At 45.1% G+C, this 11,272-nt stretch overlaps 1 protein-coding gene across 1 annotated transcript; it reads left to right on the forward strand.

Annotated features, from left to right (window-relative positions):
• Nucleotides 1-5,463: 5,463 nt before the first annotated feature.
• Nucleotides 5,464-5,904, forward strand: LOC146723548 (uncharacterized). Its single transcript, XM_085481641.1, has one exon. It carries the CDS (start codon nt 5,464-5,466, stop codon nt 5,902-5,904), a length of 441 nt encoding a protein of 146 aa, XP_085337767.1.
• The last annotated feature ends 5,368 nt before the right edge of the window (nt 5,905-11,272 follow it).

The raw sequence follows: 11,272 nt of genomic DNA on the forward strand, positions 1-11,272 counted from the left end.
AAAATTTTATAAGTCTTTCGGCGGGGATCGTTTTTCGGAATGATTCTATAATCTGGGTATTTATTTTCGAATTCAATAAAAATCGGCTTATAGTCAATGTTCAGATTTATGTCAAGTTTAGAATCGGATTTAGTTAAGTCGATATTTGGATTATAAGGACTCTGAATTTTGTTGAATTGGGGTTCAGGATTTTCAAATTTGTTTGATTCGGCAAACAGGGAAAAAGATCTTGAGTAGAAGAGAGGGTTTGTTTGATAATAAATTTGATATTTTTTAATTGGACTCGACGTCCGCCTCATTTAGGCATTTATAATTCGTACAATATGAAATTTTATTTCTTAGGTACCATTGCTACACATATTTGTCAGCAACGGTAAACGCTATCACGTATCTTTTGATAGTGACCGCGGAACAAAATCTCAGATTGATAATAACTAATATTACTAATATCGAAAAATGTTATGTAATCTGTATTTGATCTTAATCAACCATCGCCACGCAAATTCGTTAGCGACAGTGATGATTGCTGCTACACTTTTCAGCAGTAGCAATGATCAAAATGCGAATTGAATTTAAAGAACTAAATGTAATTATAAAATTTGATCATAATCAGCCGTTGTTACACTCATTGTCAGCGACAATCTGATTAAGCTCAAATTACATATATTCGATCGGAAAATGAGTAACCATAAAGTTCAATCGTAGTAGACTGTTGCTACTCTCTTTGTTAGCGACAATCTGGTCGAACTTCAAGTCACATTCAATTATCCGGACGTTAGGATTGATAGTAATAAAATCTATTCCTTTTTCGAAAGATCTTTAAGCAGCTCTTTTGGCAAATTTTACCGCTGCCACCAAAATTTTTGAAATGTCACGTCCGAGTGACCTTCTTTCCTCCGCTATTACTCTAGGTCTAGGAAGAAAGGGTTAGCTCTCTATTTATTTAGGGCAATCTGCATGCACCGACTATACCCTGGGTGCGCCGAGAGCTGGAACTGACTTTTTGGATCTGGGGAATTTTAGGAATAGAGAATGTTTCGTAGGAATATATAATATCGTCTAGGAAAATTAATATTAGTTCAAAATCGTATTTCCTATTTAGGATATAAGATATGAAATTAAAGTATGTTATTAATAAAATAAAGTAATAGTCTATTATCAAGGATTTGAACATTTAGAATAATCGGTAAATAATCGGTAAATAATAAGAGTTGAGATTATTAAAGATCTAGATACTTCGAATAATCGTCGATTTCAAAGAGAGGATCTAGCAGTCCCGAGTTTATTGATTCTGGTAAAGAGACACCAGGAAAATTATATTCCTCAAAAGGTGGAAAATCTTGATAGGAATTATTAGACGATTCTATTAATTCGTTGATTATATTATCAATCTCCTCAAGGGGGATTGGTGATAAAGTCTATTTTATGTTGAAAATTGTCAATTGATCCAGAACCTTGAGGTAAGTCAGGAGAAATCACCTCTTGAGACTCAGATAATTGTTTATCTCCGGATAATCTCTCTTGAGGATTTGAGAAAGTAGTCGCGATTGATCTATATTTCCTAATTATTGAAGGGCGTGTACGCTTCTTCTTACGTACAAGGTTGCGTTTCCGGCTGTCCATTTAGGGTATGTTTATCCTTATAATATTAATTAATTAGTTATTAGGAGATTATAAAATTAGATTGAGGATTAAAAAAGATTAGTTCTTACTTGATTTTGCACGAAGATGAAGATCTGCTCTGTTGTTCCTGGTGACTATGCCTGGGCTGTAGTTCTCTTGGGGACCTCGGTCTCAGGATGGAGTTGGAAGAACAGACGTGCACTGATTTTATATTAATTTTAATTCTTTATTTTTTTATTTATTTATTTATAAACAATTTCTAAGTCTGTGACTTATAATCGTACAATTTGGAGATTACAAATTTAAACTATCAGATGAGTTAACTAGAATGATAACTAACATAAAAATTCACAGAAAAATCTAAGTACTAATTGACACGAAAACTAGATTAACCGTAATCGGCTAAGTGTAGAATTTAAAATTTAGAAAATAGTAATACGAAATGCTCTATTTTAGAAGTTGACAAGAAGTGTTCGCAGGACGCCAAATCCGCGGTTTATATACTCTTTGGAGGACCAGGCGTGCTTAGATTTTGACATATTTATGGTTCCGTAGGAATTCGGTTTGCGTCATCGAAAAGGGGGCAAAGGGTGGTCCATCAACTAAGATGATTCGTTGGCGCAGTATAATTACAATTCTTAATAGACGAATGGGAATTTTTACATTAGTTTCCGAATTGCTTATTTATAAAACGTTAATATTTATCATTATAATTTATACTAAAGGGTTAAATTGCGTGCCCTAGAAGCCATTACAAAAATGTGGAGATTGTAATTCCTTGAATATTCATTATATTAATAATTGAGAGGTTTTTATTGTTAAAATAAAAAAAACGTGCAACGTTATTCTGTAAAGGATTCAAGGGTTAGCTTTTGATAGTTTAAGTTATAACTTATAATGATAAAGATAATATTTCGCTTCCTAAATCTTTGGTTCGGCGTAGAGCATTGGTTTCTTTCCTAAAGTTCAGGAATGCGGCAGAGGGGTCATACGGGGTCAAGTTACAAGTCATCGTGTCGCCGAGTCGATCTCTACGAATACTTATGTCTAGTAATACATTTATTATTCCTTGTTTGGTCCTTTTACGTATATTGATCAATCAATTATGGCATATTTCAATTATAATATATGATATTTATAGTTAATTATGGCATATTTCATTAATAATATTTAGTATTTATAGTTAATAAAAGGGTCTATAATCATTTATGGGTCCATAATTCGATAATGCAATATTGAAAAATTTACATATTCCAACGTGTACTCGGGTAATTCTTAGTCGCACTTACGGAATCGTGTTTCGTTTCAGATATAAATTCTGAAAAAATTAGTGTTTCTCTTTTAATTGTCATATAAATTTAATGTGATTAGGATTCGGTAAATCTGACTAAAGAAGGTTGTTTCGGAGTTAATAATACATCGCGTTGTGTTGTAATTTACTTTAGGAAGGGGTGGGTTAACATTTTTAGTCCTTATATCTTGTGCTTGATTATATTAATATTTATCATACTTATTATTTATAGTTTGGCGTTATTGTAATAAGTGTATTGATAAGTGCTCCTGTAAAGGAATATTTGGTTAGTTCCGCTAGTTGCATGCTGTCTCTGGGGTTCCTAGATGGTGCCTGATTGGTCGCGTAGTTAGGACTAGATAGAGATGTTTGGTTCCTAGGTAGAGGACCCCAGATCTGACGATTTTAGCTATTAATACTAAAATAGTCAGATTAGAGCAATTAATATAATGATTACTAATAGTCTTATTTCTTCGAGAATATGAGTAGCGCGCAATAGTTGTACTGAAAATAAAAATTTTAAAATAGACAGGACGTCACAGCTGTAAGTATATATATATAAGTAAAAATACTATAGAGGTTCTAACCCAGTTCCTCTGAGGGATGGTGCGGGGCGGGGGGGGGGGGGGATTCGGTAGCGAGAAGATATGACGTCACGCGGGCGAAGGGTCTTATCAGCAGATAGAGGGCTGATATGTTTATAAACAAAAGATAAACATATATTTATTACAAAAGGCTGCCGCTTGGCGAGCGCCAACAATCAAGGGGGGTTGCGTTTCTTCCCCCTATACGTTATCTGTATATTTCTAAGAAATATATAATCAAATTCTAAGAATTATTAAGAGCTGCCGCTAAATCCAAGCTTGAGCGCCGACAATCAGTTCTTTGAAAATCTTAGAAATATAATCAAATTCCAAGAAGTGCTGCCGCTTAATCCAAGCTTAAGCGCTGACAATCAAGGGGGGGTTGCGTTTCTTCCCCCCTTACGTTATCTGTATATTTCTAGAAAATATCAACGGGTAAAGTTTCGGGGCGAACGTGTCGCAGCTTGCGACCTCGCTGCCTGCGACATGTTTTCGCGGGGGATTGCATTTCATTCTTGCAATACCTCCCCAATAAGCGGCGGTTCTTGATTGTTTATCTTAGGAAGAAATACCAGCGCCGATAACCAACGGCTGCAAGAATTTATAAACAAAACAAGCGCCGAAAATCTGCAGCTGCTTTATAATCTACGTTATCTAAATTTTTTTCGTTTGTACGTTGAAGAACAAAGGGTTGATCGGGATATATAATAAGGACCGATGCCGCTGCCGGGCCATAGTACCACTGGCGAGCGCACGCTCTCTTCATTCAAGATGTTTGTAATACTATCAAGTGCTTCCAACATTCTCAGTTTAAGTGCCAAACAGTTGCAATATATTCCGAAGATTGTTTTACTGCAAAAGTGCGGCTATTTCGTAGAACAGTTGTGGGACAAGCTTCTGGAGCACATCAAGACGGATCCGGAAGTTCAGACATATCGTCGCTGCCTCGAACATTACAATCGGCCGTAGATGCGAACGCATATTGACGGTCCAGCACCGATGATCAAGGATTGCAGCGAATGTCAGCGAAAATAGGCTGAGGTTACAAGTGTAATACAGTGTGAAAAAGTGTCAGACAATAAAAAAATGGAGAACGCAGTAAAAAATCATTCGAGGTGTTATGAGAATGTTGAGAGATGGTATAGGCACCTCATGGAAGCTATCATGATAAAAAAAAAGATAACCCGTTTTGTGAAGAGAAAAACAATCCGGTGACTTCGGTTGTGCAATTCGTAAGAAATCGCGAAATTGGTGTGCAAAAACCGCATACAAGAGATGTTGCCAATTTCCTGGAAATTCACAAAGACATTTTAAGAGTGACTGGTGGTTTATCTAAATGCACCAGATCGTCTAAACGACACAAGCGAGTCGCATGTTTTCAGCGTTGCTACAAAAACTGTGCCGAATATTTCACTGTGGACAACCTTTATTTTGGCAGCATGGATATGCCTTCACCATCGATGTCATGTAAATCGCAATCATCTGAATATGATTTGGACCAAGAAATGGAGGAGTCAGATATGAGGGAATCACAATCATCGTCAGATTACTAGTCGCAGCCTATTTATTTTGCTTGATTAAACAGGTGTACAACATATGCAAAGAGTATAGCAGTGTTTATGAAATAAATTTTATCACGCGTGGAAGAGAGTATTGTAGTGAATGTGTCGAGACATATTTTCACGAGGTGTAAACAGAACAATAATCAACTGCTGCAGCGGCTGCCCTTTTATGACCGATCATTCTTTCTGAGATAAGTTCGATCGCATGTGAAGCACAAAGGGCTGAACGGGATATATAATGAGGATCCTGATGCTGCCGGGCCATAGTACCACTGACGATCATAGAAGTGAGTGAATTGTTTTTACAATTAAAAATGGAAAAAGGCGAGCAAGAAGTGATGGAGGTAATCACTATATTCCCCCTGGCTGTGACGTCGTCTGCTATGCAGATGACACGCTAGTCATGGCCGGGGGGGACTCCTGGGAGGAAGCGACAGCGCGTGCTAATATTGCGGTGGCGCGTGTCGTGCGCACAATAGAGGGGATTGGGCTGAAGGTGGCGCCCCAAAAGACGGAAGCCGTCTTTTTCCATAAAAAAAGAGGGGCGCCTCCTGAAGCCCAAATATTGGTAGGAAACACCCCCGTAAAGGTGGGGACCCGGATCAAATACCTGGGTCTCCACCTGGATGGCAAGTGGGCCTTCGGCGAGCACTTCCGCCAATTGACCCCGAGGGTAAACAAGGCAGCGATGGCGCTATGCCGACTGCTGCCAAACCTCGGGGGACCGGACGGAGGGGTTCGCCGATTGTACGCCGGAACCATACACTCTATGATCATGTACGGGGCCCCCGTATGGGCGGAAAAAGTGGAGGCCACCCGCAGGATAAAAGATGCGCTGCATTAATTGCAAAGGCGGGTGGCCAACCGAATCTGCCGGGGGTTCCGTACCGTAAGCTGGACGGCCGTGGGGGTACTCTCAGGAGTGCCCCCTATAGAATTACTAGCCCGTGTGTACGCCGAAGTATACAGGCGTACACGCGGGCTACAAAGGCAGGGAACGGCCGTCACAGCTGGTGTCCGGCGTGCATTAAGGACCCACACCCGACGGCAATTAATAGAAAGCTGGTCCGGCATGTTGCAAAACCCGCAGCTGCCGGGGCAGTGGACCGTCGGGGCCATCTGGCCCTGCCTGGAACAGTGGCTGGGCAGGGCCGGGGGGGGGGGTGTTACCTACCGAATGACGCAGGTGCTCACCGGGCATGGATGCTTCGGTGAGTACCTGTGTCGCATCAAGAAGGAGCGCACGACACGCTGCCACCATTGCAGCAATAGGAGGTATACCGCCGGCCACACGCTCCAAGAGTGTGTGGCCTGGACGGAGGAGAGGAAAGAACTGAAGGCGAGTATCGGAGGAGGGGACCTCTCTCTACCATCTGTGGTAAGACAGATGGTGGAGAGAGAAGAAATATGGAAGGCATTCTCCTCCTTCTGTGAGAGAGTGCTCTTACAGAAGGAGGAGGCAGAGAGAGAGAGGGAGAGGGCTGGGAGAGATGCCTCTCAGCCCTCGGATGAAGACGAGGACGGAGGCAGCAATCCTGGAGATGGGGGCGGGCCCCCCCCTCTCCCGCCGTTGCCGGGTTTCGCCCGTCCGTGGCGCGGGTGAGGGGGGATGCGCCCTCAGGAGGGGAGACAGAAATGGGCGCGGGGACGGGCCCTCTCTTTTCCCGCCGTCGGCGAGCTCGCTCGTTTGTGGCGGCGGGAATCGGGGGGGGGGGGGCGCGTCCTCGGAGAAAGGGGAGAAGACAGAAATAGGCGGGGGGGGCGGGCCCCCTCTTTTCCCGCCATCGGCGAGCTTGCTCGTCTGTGGTGGCGGGAACCGGGGGGGGCTCGCCCTCAGCGATGCAAGAGGCAGTCGCGGAGGAGGGGGTGGGCCCTCTCTTTCCCCGCCATTAAGGAGATCACTCTCCCGTGGTGGCGGGGGGCGGGGAGGGTCCGCCATCTTGACACCCGCGCCGTATGACGCGGGGTGAGGTTGCCGGGGGGGGTCGGGGACAATTAAGTCCATGGACTCCCCCCCTAAGACCTCTCAAGAATCGGGGGCGTGGGTGCGCCGCCTCGCCTAGGCGGGGTGGGCGCGGCCACGCCCCCGAACGAGAAATCCCCCTGATTGCGGCCGAATCCCGACTCCCAAGGGAGCAGAAGGAGCCGTAATCGGGGGGACTGAGGGGGGGCCACGCGTCTCTCGGGACGCCTGGGCCCCCCTCTATGACGGAGACGTGACGCGCGGGGCCCTCTCACCGGGAGCCACAAGGCACCGATGGGAGGGCAACGCCGTCCACGGAGGGGGTTTCTCTCCTTCTGAGAGGAACTCCCTGGAGAGGGCCTCCGGGGCGAATGCCGAATCCCCATTCCCTTTGGGAGGGGGAGGGAGCACCGCTACGGAGGCGGGGGGTGGCGGCTCGAGCGGGACACTTGAGCCGTGACCCCGCCCCCCAAACTCTTTGGGAGGGCGCGACGTAGGGTCGATACCGCCCTGCGTCGCAACCGCGAGGACCCCCGCACGATGCGCGGGGGGGGAGAGTGCCGCCTGAAGGCGGCACTCTCCCAAGAAGGGATTAGGCGGGGGGGCGGCCAGTCGGCATGGGAAACCAGCATCCTGGCCGTTCCCCATTAACGCCCGTGAAGGTATCCGCAGTGGGTTTAGTGAGGTATGTCTTGGGCCCCCTGACCGATCCACACGTGGATCGGCCAAGAGGAACAAGAAGTCCCACATAACCATTCTGGCCTCTTCCCGGAGGCCGGAGGTATCCATGAGGATTCCCACTGCGAAAAAAAAAAAAAAAAAAAAAAGGTAATCACTATATCCGACAGTGACAGCGACGTCGAAATGTACGACCCCGAATATGATAGGGAGGCCAATATCATCTTAGATGATATTGAAGATATGGAGGTTAATGTACCCATCGTTGAAGAAGACAATGGTGACGATGAAGAAGAAGAAGAAGAAGACCAACCACTGCACGACGATGGGTACGACAGTGGAAATGATGTTCGCGAGGCGTACCACTCGCGTACGTTAGACGTACGAACCATCGCAACCCTCGACGAAGAAACATGGGTATGCGTTATAACGGCATACGTCTCACCAGGGGTGTCAGTGAGAATCTGCATTCCCTGTTTTATGAGATACAAGGGAAAGATTCGCGACAACCACACTAATGCACAGGCACGTGACGATGCGGTACATAGATGTACCGCATCTGTATTGCATCGATTGTTTGGAAAGAGTGTTCGTACTCTTTCTGGCCAACTTGTGCCCAATCTGTCAAGGTTGTAAGTATATATCAAAAATATATATATATATATATAAATAGTATAATAATTTATTATATTTCTATGTGCAGATGCCGAGGCACAGTCTGACAGCGATGGTTAACGCGACCCCCTCTCTCGCAGTCGCAGCAGGCCCGCTGGCTCTCTCTCTCGCCGTCGTGTCTGTCGCATGGATGCGACCCGCCGGCTCTCTCGCCGCACCGCTGAATTCCGAGCCGCTGAATCCGATCCCTCTCTCACCTCCGACAGGCTTTTTATATATTTTACATAATTTTTTATATATCGTTTATATGTTTTGTGACGTGACATTTTGTACTGTCCGTCACAAGGGCCGAAGGCCCGGCCGGGAAGGCGGGAAATTCGGGAACTTTTGCTCTCTCGCCAATTTTTGAGAGAGAGAGAGAGCACCCGAACAATCATTTTTGCGTTTTCTACCGCGTCGGAGGATGCGCTTCGCGCACCCGTTTCGCGAAGTATTTTATTTATGATTTTTGTTTGAGCGATTTTTGGCGTTTTCGGCGAGCAATTTTTCATAGGGTACGTGTCTCAACCGGAGAAACCAATAGAGAGATAGAGTGAGAGGACGGAGAGGACGAAGAGGACGCTTTAGGACCGAGCAGAGACCACCAAGTCCGAATCACGCCCGGTAAATATTATTTGCACCTAGAATTTCTGGATTGCTCCTCCCGTTAAGAACCTGGGTACCGCAGTAACATGTTCTTTCTTCCGCAAAGATTCCGGCCAGAGACGGGGACGGCCACTCTCTCGCGAGAGGCGAGAGAGCCCTGGAAGCAATAGGCGCGGGAGATACCCTGCCTCGAGCCCCGCGGATCCGGATACACAGAAATTCCACCATCGATCAAACAATCGATCTGGCGGATTTTTGGGAGGAATCGCAAAGAGGTGCCCTCGTAGGAGTCTTCCCGACGGCCCATAAAGAGGAATAACGGAACCCGAAGCGGAAACACAGAGGAACGGCGAGGGAAAATTTGCATCAAGCAAATTCGCAGGGCCCCGCAGGGTACCCGGCGGCCCTGCCAGGATAAGGAGCGCCACGGGTGGAAAATGCCAAATTTATTATCGGCGTGATCCCGGCAGGCCTCTTGCTTGTCACTGTTCGGCGAGGCGTTCCGGAGAGCAGAGGTTCCTGCGCGGATGCCGAAGCACACGAGGACCCGGCGATACCGGTGAGACGAACGGCCCTATATAATATTGTAAAGCCGCTAAATTCTTTGTGAGTACCGTATTCGGGGGAGAAGCGTGTCACGGCCGCGGCCGGTTATTAGATTCACCGGTAATTTCGTGATATTTTGAGAGGTTGATTTAGAGTTTCGTTCCGCGTAGAATTTATCCCGGCGCCCGGCCGACCGCGTGCTCTCTCCCACGCGTATATTAAGAGAGGCTCTCTTTCCCGCGGATACGCCGACAGTCGCCGCGATTTTGGTCACGTTAATGTAAAATTAAAGTATCGTCTCGTAATTACTGTGTTGTTCTCGTCTGTTAGAGTTTCTAGATCTGAGAAGAGAAAATTGTATAGAGTCACGCATCCGACATAGCGTCTTCGTTCTCGCGCATATTGTCATTCGCGCCTTTTTCCGATTCATTGTAAAATATTGCGAGGGACGACCGACGTGATCGATCTCAAGGGAAGTCGCGCGGGACCTACTACAGTTTACGGAAATTTCGTATTGTCTAGAATCCTCAGAATGAATTACGTCGCACGGACCTTATTAAGTCCCGTGCGTTAATAATTATTCGACACGTAGGCGTGCAAATTCACTTCCGGGTCCCGTGTGTCGCCCGATATCATCGCGTCGGGTCGTCTCAAAGGCGCGGAACAATAACAACGCGCCGCGTCTCGGCCGTACATACGCCGTATTGTATTGTCGGAATAAAATTTCGGCCTCGTTTATCTGTATTTCGGCGTTACTAAAGCGGAGATCTCTCCGTAATATATCGAACAAATATTACTTTTCTTTCTTGACCTAACATTGTACTCAAGTTTTTATACAATTATTTTTCTGTCTATCTTCGTTCATCATTATTTAAATATATTGAATGCTTGTTATACTTGAGCGATTTCAAATAGCCTCTCTCGAATTCCGTCCTCTCTCCCGTCCGAACTCCCCCCTCTACCCCCTGACGATCTGAGCGAGTCGGTTATCGCCGTCGCGGAAATTTTCGGGATGATTTACTAATTATAAAGGTCATTTGTCGAGTTGTAAATTTTCAGAGTGGCGCGAATCTCGCGCCTGGCGCCCAATCAAACATTTTTTTGTGTTTACGCGAATTTCCCGCTTTCCGCGTCGAAGGTGTGCCGTCGGCCACTTACATCGGCCCTATTTCCCGGATCCTTTTCGATCCAACGGACAATAATAAAATCAACGGTTACAGTTTATATTATAATAATTACACACACACACACACACACACATACAAATTTTGTAAATATACACACACACACATTTATAATAAACTATATTTTTACCTAAAAAATTGTACAATTAAACCTTGTCGTTTTCCCATCTCTTGCGATACCCCACTAGCAAAGTAAAAAAAAAATAAATGTTTAATATATTACTTTTGAAAAAAATAAATTTTTAATATATTTCTTGTAAAAATTTTTTATATATTTCTTAAAAAATTATAATATATTTTTTTTGAAAAAAAATAAATTTTTATAGTCTCCCCCTCGCATCATCTCTCTTCTCTCGTCGCGTGAGCCTCTCGCTCGCTGCGTATTAGTTCACCGTCTCTCTCTCTCTCGCGCTGCCGTCGCTGCGGCTCGTTTTCTTTCTCGCAAATGCATGGGAGAGCGCGCGCCTCTCCACGTGTCTCTCGCATGGATGCGACCCGCCGGTTCTCTCGAACGCGAGATGTAAACATTCGACACTTGGAATGTTTTTTGAAATAGATATAGTTCTTTGTGAAGATTTTTT

Source organism: Nylanderia fulva, unplaced genomic scaffold, assembly GCF_048542155.1.
Source record: "Nylanderia fulva isolate GAGA-0341 unplaced genomic scaffold, ASM4854215v1 Scaffold188, whole genome shotgun sequence".
Classification (NCBI taxonomy): Eukaryota; Metazoa; Arthropoda; class Insecta; order Hymenoptera; family Formicidae; genus Nylanderia; species Nylanderia fulva.